Source organism: Bos indicus, chromosome 11 (assembly GCF_029378745.1).
Source record: "Bos indicus isolate NIAB-ARS_2022 breed Sahiwal x Tharparkar chromosome 11, NIAB-ARS_B.indTharparkar_mat_pri_1.0, whole genome shotgun sequence".
Classification (NCBI taxonomy): domain Eukaryota; kingdom Metazoa; phylum Chordata; class Mammalia; order Artiodactyla; family Bovidae; genus Bos; species Bos indicus.
The window spans coordinates 28,724,105-28,748,529 of NC_091770.1; the positions used below are offsets into that span (position 1 = coordinate 28,724,105).

Here is a 24,425-nt window from a genome sequence, read left to right on the forward strand (position 1 = left end):
GGACAGAGAAGCCTGGTAGGCTGCAGTCCGTGGGGTCGCTAAGAGTCGGACACGACTGAGTGATTTCACTTTCACTTTTCACTTTCATGCATTGGAGGAGGAAATGGCAACCCACTCCAGTGTTCTTGCCTGGAGAATCCCAGGGACGGCGGAGCCTGGTGGGCTTCCGTCTATGGGGTCACACAGAGCTGGACACGACTGAAGCGACTTAGTAGCAGCAGCAGCAGCAGCCTCTTTCTCAGCCTCAAAGACAAAGAATGTAGGTCTTAGTCCACAGTCAAGAAAAGTGGTGTTTCCTCTGGATCTGGCCCATCCATAACTCCTAGTTCTGTGTTGGCAGCCTTGCCCACGGGAAGCCCAGGTGACCTGCAGCCACAGTGTCCAAGGGTCCTCTGCAGCTCAGGTGTTGGAAGGGCAGGAGGGCTGCTCCCCTGGAAGTGTCAGGCCTGCATTGAAATTATCCATGCCCGCATTGAAATAGTTAGCCCTGGGCAAAAACTGGTCCCCTGTGATACAGGGACCACAGCATTGGGCAGAGTCCCTGAACACTCTTCAGGGGCTGCAGAGATGGGGCCAGTTCAGTTCAGTTCAGTCACACAGTCATGTCTGACTCTTTGTGACCTCATGGACTGCAGCACGCCAGGCTTCCCTGTCCATCACCAACTCCTGGACCTTGCTCAAACTCATGTCCATCCAGTCAGTGATGTCATCCAGCCATCTCATCCTCTGTCATCCCCTTCTCCTCCCACCTTCAATCTTTCCTAGCCTCAGGGTCTTTTCCAATGAGTCATTTCTTCACTTCATGTGGCCAAAGTATTGGAGATGGGGCCAGTGAGTGGTAAATCCTTCCATACTTACTTTGGCCAAGGGGTAAGGAATGAAACTCCATGATTGGCTTAAATCCAACCAAGACTTATTTTAAGCTAAATATGGGGTCATGTGTCTGGATAGAAGAGAGATAGGTCCTGAACTAAACTAGTTTTGGAAAGAAGGAACAAGCAGGAAAAGGATGCTGGGTAGACAGTCGATGATCTCCTCCATCCAGGGTAGAAAAAGTGTCAAGACAATGGAAAAAAGGTGGCAGTGAAAAACAGTAGCAGGAGGTAAAATACGAGAAGAATCGCTCAGTCTGAGGCTTTGCTCCTTAGAGCTCACCTTATTATTTAGGAAGATGGGTTGGACAGGCAGTTGGGTTCTTGGCTGAAAGTGGTAACAGCAACTTGAAAAATTCACCTGTTAGTGGAGAATTCAAATGCTTTATCCACTGTCTCCAGCTTTGTAGCTGGTGAAGGACGTGCAGGCCTCTGTGATCTGGCTGCAATTGGCTCTTCTGACTTCACCTCCCACATGCTATCCTCATTCATTCAGCAAGACTTTAAAAGCAGCTACTATAAACCAGACTTTGAAGAGTCGTCCTCTGCCCTCAGGGAGTCTTGCGAAGGATACAGATAAAAGAAAAGAGGCAATCTATTACAATGTAAGAAATGGGATGACATTGTGTTACAGAGGGACCTTAATCTGAATTGCGGGTTTGAAGAAAGTTTGTTGGACCAAGCGATTTTTAGACCAAACTTTGAAAGGTGAGTTGAGGTACCCAGGTGGGGAATATGGAGAGGGGACAACAGACTGGCTGGGCAAGTGACTGACTTTCTTTATGTTTGATGTTGATACTGAGGCCTTCCAGAGTTCTGTTTTGATCCTGATTGAGTTGTGATGTCTTTTCATGAGATGGTGAACCTAGGAGGACTTAAAAATTTGAGGAAGAAGAAATGTGAAATTTCAGATGCGTCCGGTTCAGCCAAAAGGAGACGTCCAGAGCTGAGTCCAGAACTCAGAGGCAGAGAGCTTCTCCAGATACACTTTTCCATTGGCTACTCAGTATCTCGAGCTTCATGGGCCCAAAACTGGTCTCTTTCTCTAGTTGTGGGCCAATTTCTCCACGCTCAGTCTTCCTCATCGCTGTAAAAGGCATTACCCATCCAGCTGCACACACTGAACCCTGGATTATTCCAGAAGCCTCCCCAACCTAAAGGCCTAAACCTCCATATCCATCACCCAAACTTGAGTCTAATTCCAGAATAGAACCCACCATTTCTCTAGCTATCAGCTGCTTCCACTTAATCTAAACCACCATCTTTTCTCACCTGAATTACTATTATACTGTCTCTCCTTGTACTCCTGGCCACCTCATTCATTCACCACAAAGCAGACTGAATTGCCTTTAAAAAAACAAAACAAAACAAAACACAAATTACAAGACACTCATTCCATAACTTTCCATTGTAGTAAGCTCTAAGGATCCAGGCGGGCTTCCTCTCCAGTCTCACCTTGTCATGCTGGCCTTTCCTGCATTCGCATCCGTCAGGGCTTTCCTGTCTTGGGCCTTTTGCCCCTGCAATCTTATATTTGGCTCCTCAACGCATCCCTCAGATCTCAGCTTAGACATCACTCCCTCCAGGAGGTCTTTTCACACCAACCAGGCTGAAGCTGTTCATCCTGGTTGCCCTCTCTCCTGGCTCTTTTCCTTCTCAGCATATCCCAGTTTGCATTCATAATCATTTTTGTCCCAATTTGTTAAATACCTGACTCAGTTTCTCTCATATATATATGTATATATATATATATATTTTTTTTTTAATTTGGCTGCCTTGGGTCTTAGTTGCAGCATACAGGGTCTTTCACTGCGGCGAATGGACTCTTTAATTGTCGTACAACCTCAGTAGTTGCAGTGTGTGGGCTTAGTGCTTGGCCGCATGTGGGATCTTAGTTCCCTGACCAGGGATCAGACCTGCATCCCCTGCATTGCAAGGTGGATTCTTAAGCACTGGACCGCCAGTCCAGTGGTTATTTATTAATTTTTTGGCTGCATTGGGTCTTCCTGGTGGTGCACAGTCTTTCTCTGGTTGTGGGGAGCCAGCTTAGTTGCCCCAAAGCAAGTAGGATTTTACTTCTCCAAGCAGGGATCGAACCCATATCCACTGCATTGAAAGGCAGATTCTTAACCACTGGACCACCAGGGAAGTCCTTGGTATTGATACATTGGATCCACACTGCTCCTCCCCGCCCCGCCCCCCCCCCCCCCACCTTTTATTTATTTACTTGGCTCTGCCATGTCTCTTGCCTGGAAAATCCCATGGGCAGAGGAACCTGGTAGGCTTCAGTCCGTGGGGTCGCTGAGGGTTGGACACGACTGAGTGACTTCACTTTCACTTTTCACTTTCATGCATTGGAGAAGGAAATGGCAACCCACTCCAGTGTTCTTGCCTGGAGAATCCCAGGGACGGGGGAGCCTGGTGGGCCGCCATCTATGGGGTCGCACAGCATAGGACACTACTGAAGCAACTTAGCAGCAGCAGCAGCAGCAGCAACCATGTCTTAATTGGAGCACTCAGGATCTTTGGTCTTCATTGCAGCATGCAGGGTCTTTAGTTGTGGCATATGGAATGTAGTTCCCTGACCAGGGATCAAACCTGGGCCCCCTGCATTGGGAGCACAGAGTGTTGGCTACTGGACTACCAGGGAAATCTCTTTCTCCCCTTTTGATAACAATTTTAAAAATAGAGTTCTCCTATACTTATCTTCAAATGAATAGGTAATATAACCTCTCTGTATACATAATTTTAAATCAGTGTTACATCCTGGCAGTAGTAAGAAGGAGAAATAAAAGGAAAGTAATTCATAATAAAAGCATTTATTTCAGTATTAAATTCCTAAGTTCCCAGGGCTGAGTACTTAAGAAATCATAAATGAAGTCATCAGTTGAACAACTGTAGCAATAATTCCAAAAGTTAGGGTACTAGAAGTAGTATTGCCAGTGGTGTACAATTTTCGGTAGTGATAAGTAACTCCTGTAATGTTTGAGCAACACCAGGTAAATCTACCTTTGTCTCATATGCAGCAGAGATAGGTCCTAGAGTCACTCAGCACCTAGCAAGATACACTCATCAATCATGCGGGACCAGGGCCAGTTTTCATTACACAGGTCAGGTAGCACCCGGCTCCCAATCCCCAAGTGCTGGCAGGGTTCCCACATTCATGTTGACAATCAGAATTAACTCCTGCATTTTCCCGGTGTCCCCTGAACCTGGAGGAGTCCTGCCCTAGTGGGGTGCCTCTGCTGTGCGGTGAACTCCACGAGGGCCGGGTACGCAACTGTTTCTCATTGGAGCACGCAGGGTTTAGCAGCTAGTGGGTAGTATTTGTTGGAATACAGGAATGCATGACTGTTCCATCAATGTGAAATTTGTACCGAAAGAAGTTAGAAAAGGAACGCACTGCACAGAAGTGTGACCTGCCATTGACCATCCTTCTGACTGCCTTAGGCCAGCTGACCTCTGTTTCAGTGAAAGAGACTTGCAATTATAGCTCCAGACAATGTAGAATTGCAGCTCTAAATCCTTTACAATGAAGGAAGTCATCTCACCACACACAAAAGAAATTGCACTGGCTCTGAAGTTGTGGTTTGTCTTTTTTTGGAAAGTCAGGCTTGTCTTGTTGAAGAGCTCAAAACACTTGACCAGCTCTCTCATTTATCTTAACATGTGTATGCTATATTTATTCTCCCCTCACAGATGGGGAAATGAAGCTTGCCGAAGGGCCATATTTAGCTAAGTCTTGATCCCCTGCCTTGGGGGGTCAGCTTAGATAAAACAGTACCCTAAAACTCAATTTTTATTTGGTAGTTTAAACCTCCACCCACATTAAATCTGTTACTAGGGCTGCTCACAAGGGTAAAAAGTGTTAGTTTGAGCGTGTCTCACCATGTGATGTGGCAATCTAGTTCAGTCCTCTCCTTCTAGAGATGAGGAAGTGCAGGTTCATGAGACATGGTTAGATAACGGCACAGTCAGTGCTCCAGCTGGTTGTCTTTCTGCTACCACACATTTACATTTCTCTCTTTTTTTCTCCAGCTAACCTAAACAGGAGTTACAATCAGTCAGACAGCCAAAAGCAAGATAATAATGGAAAAGAAGCCAAAGATATAGTTCCCTAGCTCCTAGATAATTAGTACATTAACTGGAAAATGGATTTATTCTAATCAAAATATATGAAGATGACAGTTGCTTAAAGTTAGAAGCTGAGCCTTCAATTTCAAGAACTCTCGCCAGGAACTAATCAGGCTTATGATAAGTAAACACCATTTCACAACTGAACAGAAGATGTTTTTTAAAAAAGGGAAGGAGGGAGGTAAAGAGGGTGGAAGAAAAGAAGAAAGGAAGGGAAAACAATGTTAAGAAAGTAAAAAAAAATTTTTTAAAGTTTTTGAAAAACAATGACCTTTTAGGAATTTCTAACGATTAAGTTCTCCCTAAATTTTATTTAGTCCAATAAAGTCATCGTCAATGCATTTTGAACCAAACTTACCAAAATACTCCTCCAAAGAACCCAACCCAGCTTCCTTGGAAAGTTATTTTTAAGGGGCTGAAAAGTGATATTTCACAAAAGGGAAATACAAAATGAACACGAAAAGAACAAAAGAGCTACACAAAGAAGATGAGGTTTCATAGACTGCTATTACCGAGAATTGTTATAGAAATGTTGATCATTTATAAGATTTCTGACAAAATGCTTTCCGTCTTCAGAAGCCAGCTTCAGCCCATGTGTCCTCTTGGCTTTAGAGGAGCACCGTTCAGGGGTTGGAGTGGTTCGGGAGCCATGCCTGATACCTATTTTGGGCTTCTCAGCAGAAACAGATGTTTCAGATGGAGACGACTCCTCCTTCATTGACCACAAGCCACCAGTTGTCAGGGACATTCTTACTCAGTTGCCTTACATTTTATATATCTTGAAGTAGTAGGAGTCTGGGACTTGACTGTTAAAAGAATTATTCAATTGTGGTCCCACTTCTCGTTCCAGGTTGTTAAAGAGGAAAACTCTTAACAGGTTTTGACAAATATTTTCTAAAGTAACATCCTGGATTATTCGGAAGCATAATATATTCTTATAGCACTTTATAGTCTTCAAAGCACTTGTCATTGATAATCTCCCATTTCACAGACTGGTAAACAAAAGCTCTAAGACATAAGTGGTTTGACACGGGGCACATGCTGGCCCGTCACACATGTTCCAGTCCTCTCCCTCCTGTAAGGGCCAGCTCAAATGCTGCCTCTTGTCTTTTCTTAGCGCCTCCTAATTACTGCCCTTGGTTTTCACCACATTCTGACTTGTAATATAATGTCCGCATAGGTTTGTTTCCCTTGCTGTGAACTCCCTAAGAGCAAAAGCCGTTATAAATGTTTTGGTCTCGTCTCTGTCAATTCTTCCTCCTCAATGCCAATCTTAGCATGTTCTCTCAGCAGCAGCACAGTTTCTTCTGTTCTAGGCTATGGCTTTGAGGTATGCAAAGTCCTAGTGAGGTACCCGGGCACACCATGGGTGTTGGTGCTCATTCAAGCTCGTTGCCACGTTTTCAGCATGCAGATGTCTTAAGAGCATCTTGCAAATAAAGCGTGTCACAAGTTAGAAATGGCTGAATCTTGTCCTGACTTCATTTCCCTGATGGTTGCACATCCTGGACACACCGTAGTTGCTTACTAGTGTCTTTTTGATCAAGCATGTATATGTCCACCTGCTGCCGTCTACACTTTTCTTTCTCCCATTGCTGTATCTGACTATCTTTTTCTGTATTCATGTCTTGAATTCCCAACGAAATATGAGCTCCAGAGGGGATGATTATTTCATTTGTGTGTACATGTCCTTGGAACCTCTTTGCTAATTTTCAATGACCAGTATGTGATAGAATACCACAAAAAGCATGGCAGAGGCTACACCACCCAATGTGAGTGGTTTGCTTAAGGTACATATTTTGGATATGTAGTTGAAGTAGGTGTACACATTCTAAAAACATGTATTTTAAACAGAACTCACTAAAGTGGGAGGGAGCACCCAGCTCCACACGAAGGGAACAAAAGTGGGCACCCTGAGGAGCACTGCTGGCTGAACTGGGCGTTAAAAGGGGTCTCCTGACTGATGGCCACTTGCCGCAGTTCTCTGTCGCACTGAAGGTGTTTCGTTTCCTCTCAGAGCATGTTTCATTGGCCTCATTGTGTGTGGGCTCTTGTCAGATCGTCAACTGTGATACTGTTGAAGGGTGAAGCCGGTCATCCTCACAGGTCAAGCACTCTTGATGAGCACGGAGAGTCTAATCAATCACTGAGCTACCAGAACCCACTGTAAGAAAATGGATCCCACTGGTACTCAGCCAGTTCTAAGAAACTAGAGCTTTTACTAAGCAGTTCAGCAATCCTGTTGACCAAGTTCACCATTGTTTCTCAGCTTTTGACATAAGACAGTTGTCTTCAATACACTGAGAATATTTAAATTACCAGGCTGAAATGTTTAAACATCTACCTTTAAAAAAGTTTTTTTGGACTAAAATATAATCAATTTGTGAATTAGGAGGACATGAGAATTGACTTTAAGGAATTAGGATTTTTAAAAGAGAGGGCAGTTCCACATTTAACTTTCTTTGTGTTGTCAAATTTTAAATATATAGCTGGGGAGGAAAGGGTTACATGCTTCAATTTGTTTATCCCCAAATCTAAAATTGCACATTGTCTTCTCTCAAGATACTGTGCAGTGGATATAAATAATTGTATATGATGCGTGGTACAGTATGCACAGGGAATCTTTTTTTTTTTTTTAATTTGTTATCTATTATTAGACTTCTAATTACTTAGGCTAGATGGAAGCAGAAAGGTTTCCTTCTGATAATCACTGCCGGTGGTTTAGCTGGAGACTATAGGCAGAAGAAATTCATATTAGATAGTTCAGACTTAAGTAACATTTCTTTCCAAGGAGTTCTAAACACACTAGTCTTTTTTTTTTTTTTTAACCTCAATTCTTCATATTTTAACTTTTGCAACAAAAATCTACAATTTAGCAAATGTAGAAATGATTAGTCTAGGTTCCTTCCTTTGTGCCCACGTGTCTCTCATTGAGGTTATGAAAAGAATGCTTGCAGTAGACTTATGTTCTATAGAATATTTGGATGAATGTTAAGCATTTCTAGAGACCTTTCCATTCAGTTAGTTTTTATGTCTTCCCTCATAGCTCAGTTGGTAAAGAATCCGCCTGCAATGAGGGAGACCTGGGTTTGATGCCTGGGTTGGGAAGATCCTCTGGAGAAGGGAAAGGCTACCCACTCCAGTATTCTGGCCTGGAGAATTCAGTCCAAGGGGTCGCAAAGAGTCGGACATGACTGAGCGACTTTCACTTTCAATACCCTCCTCGAGAAAGAATGCGTGTTCTGTTTCCCTGATGAAATAAATTTTTCATTTAAAAAATCTAATTTGATTTTCTTGAAAAATACATAATTCTTTTTGGGGGGTTACATTGTAAATAGTCTTAAGGCTCTTGAGTCCCCAAATGATTAATTAGTACAGTAATAATATATCATTCTTTTATAGTAATCTGAAAATTATACTGTCCTCAAGAGACCTTAGTTTCATTTGTGTGTTTTGATGCCAGGGTGGAAAATTTGTGTTTCTCACTAGAAGAGTTTCTTCCCTGTGGTTGGAGAGAGAGAGATGCAGAGCCAGGACTGATATGGGATTGATGGGACCCTGTGTGGATGGCAGAAAATAGGAGAACCAGTTTCCCATGAGATTGAAGAATGTATGTTAAAGCATTGAAAGAGATTTTTATGTGTCTCGCACTCTGCTGAGTGCTTTAGTAGCGTTATCTCATTTATTCCTCATAATCCTATGAGATAGTATCTTCATTTACTAATTCTGTGAAAACTAGATCTCTAAATATGGTGGAAGAGGGATTTGTAGCAAGAACCCCACCCTCCTCCCCTGACCATGCTGTGTGCAAGTTTGCTCAGGAAGGGACAGCTGCTGGTAGAATGCTAAGATCAGATGCTGTCCCTTTAATTCTCCTTCTTAACATGAGTACAGAAAGTATACTTAATGCAACAAATTGTACTATTTAACACTCAAACTGATGTGTTTGTTTGTTTTTTGCTTATCTAGTTTTTTATTTTTATTGGGGTAGAGTTGCTTTACAATGTCATGTTTCTGCTGTACAACAAAGTGAATCAGCTGTGTGTATGCACACAGCCCCTCCCTCTTGGACCTCCCATCCCACCCTTGTAGGTCATCCCAGGGCCCTGAGCTGAGCTCCTGGCCCTCTACAGCAGCTTCCCACTAGCTTCCCATTCTACGTGAATGGACTCAAACTGATTCTAAAACATGTTTTTGATAATAGTCCTTTTGTAACTGACTGGGGTGCCAACATATTTCACACCCATTCTACTTGAGCTCATCATTAATAATTTCTTTTTTTTTTCATTAATAATTTCTTAACACTAGAGCTCTGCTTTTGAAACTGGTTAGAAGCCTCTACTTTTAAAAACAAATGTTCAAGAAGACTGGGGGTGGCATTTCCCATCCTGTCCTGAGCCAGCACCTGAGAAATCTTTGAATACTCTTGGCCCCAGACTGCACGTGTGCCCTTAGAAAGCGTTGCAAAAAACCAGAAGGGTTAACTCCAAAGTCAAGAGTTTGAGGTAATAATATGCTTGAGTGTAACACTGTAGTAAGAAAAATGTCAGAAGATGACATGAAAGGAAAATCGTCCCATGAGAGAAATACTACCACTGAAACTCTGAGTGGAAGATATTTTTAATATGCCTTTAGTTCCACATTCATGCAGTTCTAGTAGTGAAGGGTCATTTAAGAGGGGTGGCAGCTTAGGCCAAAAATAAAATTTCCTTGAAACCAGATGAGAGGCTAGCCCTGACAAAAATGGAATCCTGATTCTGCTCACTCCCTGGAATGTAAGCAAGCAGAATTTTGTGTCCTAGGAAATAATCTAAGCAAACAGGATATTCACTGCCTTTTGTGATGGAGAGATGTTAAAACAGCCATTGATGGTTAGCTCTTCTGTAGAATATGAAGCAGCAGTTTAAAATTGTATGTCTGTCAAAAGATTGAAGGCAAAAGGAGAAGGTAGCAGCAGAAACAGAGATGGTTAGATAGTATCACGGACTCGATGGCCATAAATTTGAGCAAACTCCAGGAAATAGTGCTTCCCAGGTGACGCTAGTGGTAAAGAACCCACCTGCCAATGCAGGAGATAAAAGAGATGTGGGTTCAATCCCTAGGTTAGGAAGATCCTCTGGAGGAGGGCATGGCAACACACTCTAGTATTCTTGCCTGGGGAATCCCATGGACAGAGGAGCCTGGTGGGCTACAGTCCATGGGGTCACAAAGAGCTGGACACAACTCAAGGGACTTAGCACACACACATACGAGGAGACAGTGGAGGACAGAGGAGCCTGGCATGCTACAGTTCATGGGGTTGCCAAGAGTCGGACATGACTTAGCGACTGAACAGCAACAACATGTAATAACCTACGAGGGAGAAGAATCTGAAAAAGAATAGATTACATATATGTGTGTCAGGAAGATCCCCTGGAGGAGGGCATGGCAACCCACTCCAGTATTCTTGCCTGGAGAATCTCCATTGACAGAGGAGTATGGTGGGCTACAGTCCATAGGGTCTCCAAGAGTCAGACACCACTGAAGTGACTTAGCATGCACACATGCACATATATACATAATCACACACATATACTCATTATATATATATGAATCACTTTGTTATACACCTGAAACTAACACAACATTGTAAATGAGCTACACTTCAGTTTAAAATCGTATGGCAGTCTAACGGGTTCTAGTCTGGGACCAGCTCCAGGACATGCTGAAAGGTGCAGAACAACATGGATTGCACGGTCTCTTCTATGTACAGATGTTTAAATACATATACATGCACATGTATATGTAGGCATATACATGCACAAAAAACAACAGAAAAGACACATCTGAAAAATCCGCAGTTCAGGAAAGAAATGGAAACTGGGGAGTAAGAAGGATTCTGTAGATTTATTCCATGTGTTTCTATCTTTAATTTTTCTCATCAACATGCACATGTAACACATACACACAATTAAGAAAACTGTATAAACAGGGAAAACAAAGATTTAAGGTCTCGGTGAAGATGTATAGTGGTTAAGGCGTGGATTCTAGAGTGAAGCTGCCCGTGTTTGAATCCTGTCTCCTTTACTTGCTTATTACGCTTCCTTACACAAGTCATCTAACTTGGGCGCCTCAGTTTATGCAAATGCAACACCGAGAGAGTGGTTCTTATGTTGTATAGTTGTTACAAGGATTAAATAAGTAACATGGTATGTTTACATAGTAGCATTCAGAATATTAGTTATTATACATGACTGTACCTAGATATTTAGCCACAATCAATTCTGTGTGCAAACTTTTCGGTTAAAGATGCTTCCAGTGAGAACTGTGGTCATCACAATGTATTTTCTCCAAGTTTCCTTGTAGTTGTTAATGATGTTGTCATCTTTTTACCCCCCTGGTGTTCAGAACTTCCAAAAGAAGAGCAGCAGAAATGAATGGAATTATGTTGATGGATGTAGAATGCCATGTGTTTCATTTGTGGAATAGTCCCGAGCATGCTTTTTGACCATCTAATCTAATGTGCATATTTATTAGTAAACTCACAGTGATGGAAATCCTGAGGTTTTGCTTTCTTCCTTAGGAAGACTATGATCGTCTGAGGCCTTTATCTTACCCAATGACTGATGTCTTCCTTATATGCTTCTCTGTGGTGAATCCAGCCTCATTTCAAAACGTGAAAGAGGAGTGGGTGCCAGAACTTAAAGAATACGCACCAAATGTACCCTTTTTATTAATAGGAACTCAGGTATGTATGCTTTGATTTTACCCATTCAAGAATAACCTTTCTGGCCTGCCTCATGATGTTGCTCTTAGATGATGGCCCCAAGGTTTAGCAAATGAGATACGTGTTTAATCTCACTTGTTAGTTATAATAAATTCTGTCACACTTTTGGGAAAGGTAGTGTCAAAAGAAAGCAATTACTGTATTAGTCTGTTCTAAAAATCAAGTTCCATTGTAATCTTTTTTTTTTTATATGTGGGGGTTAAATGGTACTACATGTTTTATCTTTAAAGACTGACGCTATGATGGGATGTTATCAACTTTTCTTAACTAGATTGATCTCCGAGATGACCCCAAAACTTTAGCAAGACTGAATGATATGAAGGAAAAACCTATATGTGTGGAGCAAGGACAGAAACTAGCAAAAGAGGTAATGCAACCTTTACAGATTTTATGTATTTTTTTTTTACAGACTTTAAAAATAAATGTAAATGAAGCTAAGGTAGTAATAGAAGCAAATATTTATTGTGCATTTACCATATGCCGGCACTGTGATGAGTGTTTTACATGCATTCGATCATTTAATCCTCGATTGACCAGTTGCTCTGGAGGAGAAAAGAGAGGCATGGCAATGTCAGATAACTTGTCAGGTAGCTTGTAAGGTCCTCCAGGTAATAAATGGCAGAGCTGAGTTCAGTAAAGACCTGACTCCAGCCTTTAAACCTGTGCTACACCGCCAACACTATTTTCCTAATAAGCCATGTGTAGAAAGAGGTGTCAGAAAAAGGGGCTTCTTAATCAGGCCCTGTCTTCAGTGAAGACTCATGGAGTAGGCAGTGGAGTGCAGGTGGAGGGCAATTTAAATCTGCAGTTAAAAAACAAAAAAATTATGGCTAGGTAGGAGAGGAAATGCGTTGCAATCTTTTTATGAAAGGTGGAAAATATTATGATTCTAAAAATATAACTCTGATGCACAACATGCCTCCTAACTTAGAGTCTTCCTCTCCCCAAAGAAAGGCACACTTTTTTCTCCATTTGGCCCTAACATTATTGGATTCTATTTTTAGATGTTATGACTTTAATAGGACTTTTGTGGAAATGAAATCTAATCAGGTCTTTTTAAAAATATCAAGAGGCAGAAAAAAGCAAGAAAACTTTTTGGAAAATAGTGTTTCCTAAAGCAAAAGAGAAATAGTTTCACTAACAAGTCACTTTACAAATTCCAAGTACTAAATTCTGTCATCTTGGGAGAGAAGGAATTTCTAAATGTCATAAAGGTAAAAGTCATAAATGAAAACATTGATGATTTAACTACATAAAAATTTAATACATCAAAATGCCAGAAATAAAATTAAAAGTCATACAACAAACTTGACATTTATGGCAGAAAAAGGGGTTAATATCCTTAGTGTACAGGAGCCCCATTGCATATGGATTAATCACAAAACGACAGGTATACATATGTTGGGAATTCTACATGTATATATATTCATACACTCCAATAGGAAAAGGGACTCAGATTCTTCAAAAAACACGGATTGCCACAGAAGATAAGAAATACGTTCATACTCCTTAGTGGTCAACTGTAGTTCAATTTCCATCTATAAAATTGGCAAAAACACTGTCCCAGCAGGCAAAGGCTTCCTTGGTGGCTCAGACGGTAAAGAATCTGCCTGCAATGAGGGAGACCTGGGCTCAATTCCTGGGTTGGGAAGATCCCCTGGAGAAAGAAATGGCAACCCGCTCCAGTATTCTTGCCTAGAGAATCCATGGACAGGAGCCTGGTGGGCTACAGTCCATGCAGTCGCACAGAGTCAGACACGACTGAACAACTAACACACAATGGGGCAAGGAAGTGGGTACTCTGCTGTTCTGTTGGTCAGTGAGTAAAAGCAGCCTCAACAACATGCAGAAGGCTTGAGGGCATGAACGCTTTTGATCAAGCAATTCATAGGTAGGAGTATATCCTAAAAAAATTATATAGGATGTGCTTAAAGAGATGGCCATAAAGTTGCTGTATTGTTTATAACAGCAAAAAACAAAAAATCCTGCACCTATTAAAATTTTATACTAATGTACCTATTACAATGTTCATGCTTATAGTTTAACGGGAAAAAATGGTTGCAAAACACTATGATCCCATTTTTAGACCTGTCAGCAGCATTTGGCACAATTGGTCCCTTCTTGAAACACTTTCACGTGGCTTCCTTGAACGCCCTCTCTTGGGCTTTGTCCTCTTTCTTTGGCCTCTTCTCCTTCTCTTCATCTCCCTGTCTCTGAATGTTGGAGAGTCCAGGGATCAGCCCTCAGCTGCTTGGATGTCTTTCCTTCTATATCCACACTCAGTCCTTAGGCCTGTTGAGCTTCTGTCAGTTTTGTGGTTTGAACAATCTACTACTGAGCTTCCCAAATTCCCATCTGCAGCCTGGACTTCCAGACGTGGTAGTCCAACTTCTCATCCAACAAGTCCATCCTGGTGGTAAGCATCTCAAAATTAACACGTCCAATACAGAATTCCCAATTTTATCCTCCAGGCTTGTCTTCCCAGTTTCTCAGGTTAAAAACCTGAAGTCACACTTGACCTTGTTCTTCCTCTCATACCATACAGTGAACACTTCAGCAAAACCTGTTTTTTTGCTTTCGAATATATCCAGAATACCTATGTTCCTCACTGTCCCCTCCTTTGGCAGCCTGGACCAGGCTCCTTCCCTCTCTGCCTGGACTAACTGGAACAGCTTCTCACTCACCTTTCTGCTTCTGTGACTGTTAACCTGTTCTCCACACATCAGCCATTGAGTCTTTAACAGAAGCTCCATTAGCTCACTGCTCTGTGCAGAATCCTTCAGTGGCTCCCCAGCTGACTTTGAATAAATGAAACCCCCACTGTGGCCTCCAGGCCCAGCCACCTCTGCCTCACTCATTGTGCTCCAGGCACACGGCCTCCATGCCATTTCCCATTTTCTGCCTCCAGGCCTTTGCCCTTTTACTGCTTCCTCTGCCTGGGAGTCTTCCTGATGTAGACACTGTTCATCCTTTCCTTTTAGGTATCTGATCCAATATCATTCTCTCAATGAGATCTTGCCTGACCTTTCCCCACTCCCTATCCCAGCGAATTCTCCAGGCCACAATACTGGAGTGGGTAGCCTATCCTTTCTCCAGTGGATCTTCCCAACCCAGGGATCAAATCCAGGTCTCCCGCATTGCAGGTAGATTCTTTACCAGCTGAGCTACCAGGGAAGCCCAAGAATACTGGAGCGGGTAGCCTATCCCTTCTCCAGCGGATCCTCCCAACACAGGAATCGAATTGGTGTCTCCTATATTGCAGGTGGATTCTTTGCCAGCTGAGCTACTAGGAAAGCACTTCCTTTTAGATCTCTGCTCCAATATCACTCTCAATGAGATCTTGCCTGACCTGTCCCCACTCCCTATCTCCTTCCCCATTTTTCTCCAAACCACTTCTACCTCTATATTTATTAATCCATGGTGTTCTTCCTCTAAAATACATTTCATTGAGAGTTGCATAGGGACTTAATTTTGTTCATTGTTGTAGGAAGGAACAAATTCCTTCCTCTGATTTGGCAAATCAGTGCTCTCTAAGTTTTCAATGAATGGACAGACGGACGGATGGATGGGGCCCCTCTCAGAGTAGAAACCAAAGTCCTTACTCGAAGTCACTATCTTGAGGCTACCTCACTGACCTCATCTCTTGCCACTACCCCTGTTCACCCTCTCCCCTGCCACTCTGGCTTCCGTCCTGCCTCGAATGTTCCAAGCACGTTCCTGCATCAGGGATCTTTACGTCTGTGGCTCTTTATGGCTGGAAACCCTGCCAGTAGGTATCCCTCACTGCTCAGACTTTACCTTGCTGAGCAGCTTTCACTGACCATCACCACTGTCATCTGCACCCTCTCCCTCCATGTTTAACCCACAGCATGTGCCACCATTTCTATATTCCTTCATGTGTTCCTCCCCCAGTAGAACTTAGGCAAATGTGAGCATCACACGGCAGGGGTTTTGCTCTTTTGCTCAGTTCATAGACATGATTCCCAGCACCTAGAAACAGTGCCAGGCATTTAATAGGTATCCAGTCAACATTTGATGATTGAAATAATTTTTCAGAGAAAGTCTGAAAGGATATACACTAATATTTTAACAGTTAGCTATCTCTAGGGAATCATAAATATGATTTCATTCTTTTTGCATTTTATGATTTTCCTTATAATGGTATGTTTGTGTGGTACCAGTTGTGTAAAAAAGATTTTATATATTTGTGATTTTTTCTTTTTCTCCCTCCCAGATAGGTGCGTGCTGCTATGTGGAATGTTCAGCTTTAACACAGAAGGGATTGAAGACTGTTTTTGATGAGGCTATCATAGCCATTTTAACTCCAAAGAAACACACAGTAAAAAAAAGAATAGGATCAAGATGTATAAACTGTTGTTTGATTACGTGAGAAACATCTTCAGTGGCCAAGGAAACTGTACATTTCTCTCAGAAAGCATATGAAATGCTACAGCTGTACCCAGACCTCTTATAATGAAGCAGTTTAAAACTTGAAAGGAAAAAAAAAACCAACCCTGTCCTCAGAATTCTATAAAAGTTCATTAAGAATGTTTCTTAAAGGTCCAAGAAGCAGCAAACAGCATCTGAAGCCACAATCTATTATAAATACTTTATTTCAACTAGAAGGTACAATCTCTCAGGGGTTTCATAGTTTAAAAAGCTACAATCACATCATGTAACTACATAAAAAAACAGTGCTGTTAAGTGGAACTGCCTGGCCTAGACCATATACATTTCTGCACAGTCTTTATGGAATCTGCACAAAGAAATCTCTTCTCCCTTTGCTCCAATTAATTGTTCTTGTATGTGAGTTTCTTTCTATTCCAGTATATCCAGAGTGGTGAAATAACAAGGCCAGCCACGTAGCCAAAGGTTGCTCCAAGCGTGCAGGAGATGGGCCATTCCTGAGGAGAGAATGTATGAGATCAAAAAGAACAAATGTTTTACTATTACTTGAGCACAAGTGTAACCTAAATATTTCTATATTAAAGCTTAACGTGCTTTCTTAAAGAATGCCAAAAGTGTAATAAGGTCATAACTGCATTTATCATGAACACTAAAAATGTACACACTTTAGTTAATGTGCGTTCAACTGTAACAAGGCTTCTGGCGATTGTAGATTTAGTTTGATGCTCCCCAGACTGCATGAGATACATGCTGAGATTACAGATTAAAAACTTTGGGTCAGACTTTGTCATAATCCTGGTCTCAACTTAGCTCTCTGAACTAGTTGGTAGTTTTTTTTTTAATTTCCACATTGGCTTGTATATCAAATGAGACAAAAAGTATGTATGCTGACCAAACCACAAGAAACTTTAAATCATGTAAAGACAAATGACCTAGAATTCAAGCATGTTACATCGAATTTATAACAAAGCAGCTGCTTTCATAATAAAACTGATGTCACCTTTCAGACATAGATATTGAAACCACAGTAGAAGTTACAGAACTACAACTTAATGTACACATCTAGAGTATAAGTTAAATGATGTGCTGGCTTCCAAATACCCATTTTTCTCCAGTCATGTTATATTTCACAATATTACCTCTAGCCAGAAGTAAATAACATTGATTTATTGATCATCCGTGAGCAGTGCATGGTGGTCCCAAGGTGAAAGGTCCTGCTTTAAAAAAATTTTTTTTCATGTTTATCTGTGAAGCTCATTTGGTATACTGGAGCCATTTCTAATTTTTCTCTAGGGAAACAGGCCGTATAACTGTGTTAGAGGTGAACCATCTTAATGATAGTTCTGTTACCTAATTAAGCTTCCTTGTTTGGTCTGCTCTTGATCTACCTTAGTCCAAATGCCATGCAACAGACAGTGTGTTAGACAAAGATTCAGTGTGAACAACTGATGCAGTTCAGAGAAGCATAATCTAATACATAATTTTTTTCCCCATCCTTTCCTACATTTAAACTTGCTGTTGCCTAAATTATGATTTCTGTCTGTCTTTGGTGAGCTTCTGTTAATTTCCATGATTTGAGCTTACAGCTATGTCTGTTGCACAGATTGGGTAATGGAACACTAAACTTTTATACTTGAAAATGACAGCCTTAAATGCTCATAGCAGTCACAAATCTAGGATGTATTGTCTTGTATGTGAGCTTTGTAGAGGTTTTTTTAAAAATATAAGCATCATCCCCATTGAAGAGTGGAGAATCTACTGGATAACTGGTCAGGAGCTTTCTCTCCTGAACTGGACAGTGGATATCTTCTTTCTCCCAAGAAGTGGTGGTTCGTGTTAAGTATCATGGCCTTATGTATGCTCAAATGGAATCTGATGTAACTTTCTCATTTAATATTGGTCTGCTATTTTTAGATAGAACTGAAAGAACTGTATAACTCAATTAGTATATTAGCCAAGTTGTCCAACACATGATATAAAGGAATTAAGACAGTAAAGTATTATATATTTATTTCCAGCTTGCCTTTGGGGATTTGATGGGAATTTTTTTCTTCCTCAGTTCACATATCTGAAACTCTTCACACTTGGTTTCCTAGCCAATAAAGTTAAAATCTAGAATTTGCCCTGCCCTAAGAGAAATGGACTAGGACTTTAGAAACACAAACCCTAGTGTCATCTGTTTCTTGATTGGGCCTCATTTTTCTCATCTTTTAAATATGGATTCTAATCTCTCTTCCTAGCAACTGCTATGGTTTTCTTCTTTCTTACAGTAATCACTGTTGGACATTACCTTTTCGGCTTCATGTTCTTAAGATGGTAAAAATCCTGTATATAGATTACTAGAACTCTAAGCAAAGATGATTGTATCATCTGAACCTGAGGTGCCTTAGGTACTCTACTGACCTTGGTGGGGTTTGGAGTTTCCCATTGCTTATTGCTTATGAAGAGCCTTTCCATTGCTTTGGTTCTTTAGTATCTCTCTTTTTTTTTTTTTTTTGCAAAACCCTTTCAGCCACTTTAACTAAAACCAAAGATTTCTTTTTTTCTGTTTATAAACAGATTATAGAAAAGTTGCCTTATTTTCAGAAGCATGTCTTCATTTAAAACTTAGGTTTCCACAGAAATTCAGGCTAATCACTGGAACAACATAGTGAAATATCTGGAAAATAAAATACTTCAAAAATATCTTACTGACATGAATTTTGCTAGTGAATGAAAATACAGTGCTTCAAATAAGATCATGTATGAATGAATTCAAACTTAGTTTTTTTGCATGTAAGTAATCAGTTTTAAGTCCTTAAACATAGTTTTAGGGACTTCCTGACATCTTATTTAATATTTTGCTTATATCCTTATTCGATCTCTAAAGGTACATTTTAGGTTAGCCTATGTTGAATTATCATCTTTCCAATACGTAGAGCCTGAACTAATGGTTTTTATTGTGAATTATCGTAGTTACTTTAGGCATTGCTTCCATTTGATTTTAATTATTCAGTTTACGTACCAAATTGAATACTCGTTTGTTGGTTGTTGCTTTTTAAGTGATTGTTACTTTAATAGTGTCCCATCTCAACACATGGGGTTACAAATAAAATAATATGCATAGTTTACTACCTATGTAAAGTATTGAACTTCTTACCTTAGTAGTTTTTATTTAACACTCTATGTAAACATTTGGACTAACACTCGATTTTCCTCTGTTTCTCATTGCTGTGAGTTTATGCATCATCAGCCAATTGTGAGTGCCTGCACTTTGGTAAAGAGCACATTGTCAAAGTGTAGGGAGAATCACAATCCCTCATGAATCCAGCCAGATTCCAATTTGGGTTACTAAATTCTATTTTAATCACTTTGTCATTTCAGTGTGGCTCTTTGTTTCCAAACACAAAGATACATTTACACACACATTATTCAAATAGCTGCCATACCTCACCTCCAGTGGAATGCCAGCAATGACGTAGATATTAGAAAGTTTAAAAGTTTTGCCTAAAGAGGGGTTAAAGTTTGAAACACTTGCTATTCAACATCTCAAGGAATCCATGCCATCAACAAATCAGAATGCTGGACTAACTGTGGACACTGTTTGCTAGTGACAGGTCACACTCTCCTGCTTGATTTTCCTTAAAGTAAGTAATCCTTATCTGTAACACAGTCATTTTTAACAAGAGATTTTCTTTATATAAGGGCAGACTTTCCTGATTTTTATAAGCCAAGATAGGGAATGGCACAGAGGCTACTGGAGGGAGTTGGGGTCGGGGAGGGGCGGGAGGCTGCCAACAAACCACCCTTCCTCAAACAGCTTGCTACTAACCTTCTTGTAACTGCTTTAAAACAATTTAAAAACTATCCTGTGGCAACAGATCATACTGAATTGTCAAACAATCCTAGATTTGTCACGTATTTTCATAGATTTTGAAGTTTTCCATTTAAATTATCATCTCACATACAGAGATGTTTCTATTTATCGTTCCTCATACTACAAATAGGATTAGAAACACACACACGGTATCTATTGAACAGACAATTCAACTTCGTTGCTATAAACATGTCTCCAAATGATGGTCATCTGAGATGGAGCTACATAATTATCTTGTTTTGTTTAAGGAAAATAGAAAACTCAAAGACATTCATGTAAAAGTCACGTGTTTATCACCAAAGGACCATCTTTTTATCCAATTTTTTATAAATGTAAAATTTTTTTAAAAAATCACTAAATAAAAGAAAATTTTCTGTTGCATAACAAAAGATAATATAGTGCAATTGGGTAAAATTACTATAGTTACTGTCAAAAAGAAAAACTTCACAAAAATGAGTAGCTACATCATGTGAAGAAAGTGCCCTGCTTTACAGTGCTACTATTATCCTTGCTCTAAATCAAATAATTCCTTATTTGTCTCAGCACTTGAAAAAAGTCAGTGTTCGCTTAAAATAATCAGCATTAACAAAGGCCTGATACATAGGATCTTAGTACATGGTACTGGCAATAGGTTATTTTTCTCTTAGAAATAAAACAATTTCACCCTAATAAGCTTTAAAAAACTTTTGAAATAATACAGATATGTGTTTTTCTGTTACAAAAATCATTATTATTGCTGCTTGAAAGACACTTCAAAATTATATAAGCTTGTTTCTACCTGAAGACCACACTACATTCTTCTGATCAGGCACTGCTATAAAACTCTGCTTTACATTTTAGAAAAGGAAAATGTACTAATATACAAAGTTTGAAAGCATTTTCTAAGTAGTAGAGAATAGTATTCTCTATGTGTGTATATATATACATATATATATTCTGAATCACTTTGCTGTATACCTGGAAGTAACACAACATTGTAAATCAACTATACTTCAAAAAAAAAAAAAGTTAACAAAAAGATGACCCTAGGCAAGTCGCCTAACCTTTCTGTGCCTTGGTTTCTTATCTGCAAAATGAGGATCACTGGAAAACTCACCTCACAGGGTTACTGTAATGACCAAATGAGGTAAAGTCCTATGTGGTACCCACAATCATACCTAAAACACAGGTCTGGCACATAGGACAAGTGACCAATCAATGGGTTACAATGGATAATCTTTCAGTTCATATTTTTAAACAGGCACATATGAAGTAAGTTGTAATTACAATCTACAACACTATCATTCCTCAAATACACCATCTCTAAAGCTATTTTTTAAAGTATTTCTAAAAAACTACACCTAATATATACAGCAGAAATTTCTATCATTTTTAAGAGTCTCCATTTGAATGGCTCTTTTCATTCAAAACTATGTATTGAGAGCCCCTACTATAAACCAAGCAATTAAGGGGCAAACTAAGATTCTTTTTTAGATAAATTTCAATAACACAAACTTTAAAAAATGTGTTGCAATATAATTTTTGGAGAGGTATGTGATCTGAGAGATCTCAAGGGAAAACTGACTTATCTGCAGATCAGAAAACCTAGAAACACTTAGAACAACCCACAACCATTAGGATTACTGACTCTTTCAGATAAAAATGAAGATAAAACCCAGGCAATTCTAAATTTCACACAAACTACTTTTTACTATGTTTTGTTTATCATGCTTACCATAGATTTACATTTGCATGACTGATACAATTCATCTTTCAAAACCGACTTACTTCCAAACTTCACCTGGTTTTAGATGATTGTGTGTATTTTCTTCTGAACCTGGTTTTAACGCTGTGTTTCCCAGATGCACATAAAGTAGATGCTGCCGTCTTGTGTAAGAATACACGAGCAGATGAGTCTACTCATCGGGGTAATTTCTCTGCTTGGTTGTAACTCAGAGTTGGTTGGTCCAGAGTTGGTTGTACTCTGCTCTGAGCCATGATTACTCTACCACTCTCCTGTGACTAAGAACACAGATTTAGGAAGAGCTATTTGTGGAGAGGTCCACAGTCTCCAGGCTGGAACTTCTTGTTAAAGTGACGATGTAAGGTCCCTGCCAGGACCATGCAAATGAGTTTTACCTCAGCCAGCACTCTCCTCTATCACATGGAAGTCCTACTGGCATATCATTTTCAGTATCACTGCCCTACAATGAACCCACCTTTTAAATCGCAAACCACTTTCTATCAGTTAAGTATTAGTATTTTTCCCATGCTTGAAGTATGTAACTCACATTCATATAAATTAGTATTTTATTTTGGTTTGTCTAAAACACTGTGTAAGACCTTTAGTAACAGAAACACCAATTAACCTAAAAATATGCACTCTTTCAATAATTAAATCCATAATCTTGGCTTCATCCCTTTCTCTACCATTATTTGCTGTGATTCATTTAATTTTCCTAATGATCTCCAGCATCAATTTATTAAAGTATTACCTGTGGCACCTGTGACTTTTAATAATGAATATATGTCTCACAGATATTAATTTTTAAACCTGATAAAACCAGAGAAAACAAAAAAAAAAATTTTTAAATACAACAATGCCTCATTTATCTGGTATCTGATGGGAATAAGTACAAATATTTAACAATTTTAAATTGTTTTAAAGACAATCTCCATCCATTTTACATTTTAACTTTATAAGAAACAAATACACTCAGAAGAGATTTGATTATGTGTTCAATTCCATTTTGGAGATAGTAGAACTGGAAGTCCAGAGTTTAAAGGTATTTGTTGGTATTCTAGGTACAAAATCCTCATTTATTAGCTTCAAATACTCTCCTACAAATATATTAAATTTTTTGGTCTAACATACACTACCAGTTGAGTGGTTGTGGCATTTAAATGAGATCCTCATGTGGGGAAAGAAATACAATATAATAATTACTCGACCTTTTTCAAAAAAATCTAAGCCCTGGCCATTGTTAAAGAAGAACAGGGATAAAGAGAATTCATGGTGTCCTGGAGCACTGGATTCCGAGTCTTCCTCTAATCAGTCAAGAAATGCTGAACAAGATGCATACTCCTCTCCTGACACTTGGCTCTCTTATGTGTAGAAATGAGGATGAAACCTACCTTGCACTATGGTTACCAGGATTAAGTTACTTGTGTGACAGTGCCAAGCCCCATGCCTGGTACATAAAGAGATACTGTGTTTTCCTTCTATTGCCATCTGAAATGTCAGATAGGATTGAAAATTAAGTGAAATCCAAATACCCTAAATACCCAAATACCAGAGAAACAAAAAGATGAGTTAACAATCCACTCTACCAATTTAAGGACCGTTGTGCAGAATGAATAAAACAAGCACATTCTCTGGAGAATTCAAATAATGAATTGGCAGTTTTTTGGGAATGCTAAGAAAAAACAGTCATTAACCTACTCCTTTTATAGGTCACAAATGCCTATAACATCAGTTAAGCAGTTAACTGTAGGGTTCTAAACTAAGTAATTCAGAATTATTAATCCTCACTAGCAAGTGTCAGCGGAGAAGGCAATGGAAACCCACTCCAGTACTCTTGCCTGGAAAATCCGATGGACGGAGGAGCCTGGTAGGCTGTAGTCCATGGGGTCACAAAGAGTCAGACACTTACTGAGCAACTTCACTTTCACTTTTCACTTTCATGCACTGGAGAAGGAAATGGGAACCCACTCCAGTGTTCTTGCCTGGAGAATCCCAGGGACGGGGGAGCCTGGTGGGCTGCCGTCTGTGGGGTCACACAGAGTCGGACATGACTGAAGCGACTTAGCAGCAGCAGCAGCAACAAGTGTCAGAGCCAGGGTTTGAACCCAGTAATTTGATGCCTCAGCTCTTAAAAATCCTGTTATCTACCTATTAATAAAACATGTGGGTTTAAAAACTTCATGTAAATTTCCTTTGTTTAGAATGACTAACAACAATTCTTAACTTTGTACTAATTGTTTTAATAATGTGAAGTGCTGATTTTTGATAAGTAAAGAATTAAGATATTTTCCAGATGAAAAGCTGATAACCATATATTCTGAAAATATTTAGAGCATATTAAATCTGAATCAGAATCTAACTCACAATCTGGATCTAAATTATCATTACCAAACAATTAAATTCCAGTCCTGGTAATATTTCTGTTATAGCTTATATAGTTAATATGTACTTTGTACACAGTAAGAACTCAACAAATACTTACTGATTAGCTATTTTTATGGCAGATGGAAGCATCAAATTATAATGTAAATAGATTTTCCATAGTCAAAAATCTTGTCAGTTACTGCAGCTATAAGTTTTCTCTGGGGGTGAAGAAGCCAGTCTGGGTTATGGACAATTCAATGTTTATAATGTAATAATTAAGGCAGGGAAGAGAAGCAAGATGAC

General features: G+C 39.8%; 2 protein-coding genes across 5 annotated transcripts in view; one reads left to right on the top strand and one right to left on the bottom strand.

The window, feature by feature from the left end:
• RHOQ (ras homolog family member Q) overlaps window positions 1–19,289 on the top strand; it is a 40,036-nt gene extending 20,747 nt beyond the window's left edge. Inside the window, exons 3-5 of the mRNA XM_019970101.2 lie at window positions 11,569–11,733; window positions 12,044–12,139; window positions 16,007–19,289. Of these exons, the coding sequence (XP_019825660.1) occupies window positions 11,569–11,733; window positions 12,044–12,139; window positions 16,007–16,162 (417 nt within the window). The 3' untranslated portion in view covers window positions 16,163–19,289. The remainder of the gene's footprint in view (window positions 1–11,568; window positions 11,734–12,043; window positions 12,140–16,006) is intronic.
• The window catches only part of PIGF (phosphatidylinositol glycan anchor biosynthesis class F), a 31,800-nt gene continuing 23,731 nt past the window's right edge, over window positions 16,357–24,425 (bottom strand). For all 4 annotated transcript variants that reach the window (XM_019970097.2, XM_070798597.1, XM_070798596.1 and 1 more), the window contains one exon: window positions 16,357–16,676. In XM_019970097.2, the coding sequence (XP_019825656.1) occupies window positions 16,563–16,676 (114 nt within the window). In that variant the 3' untranslated portion in view covers window positions 16,357–16,562. The remainder of the gene's footprint in view (window positions 16,677–24,425) is intronic.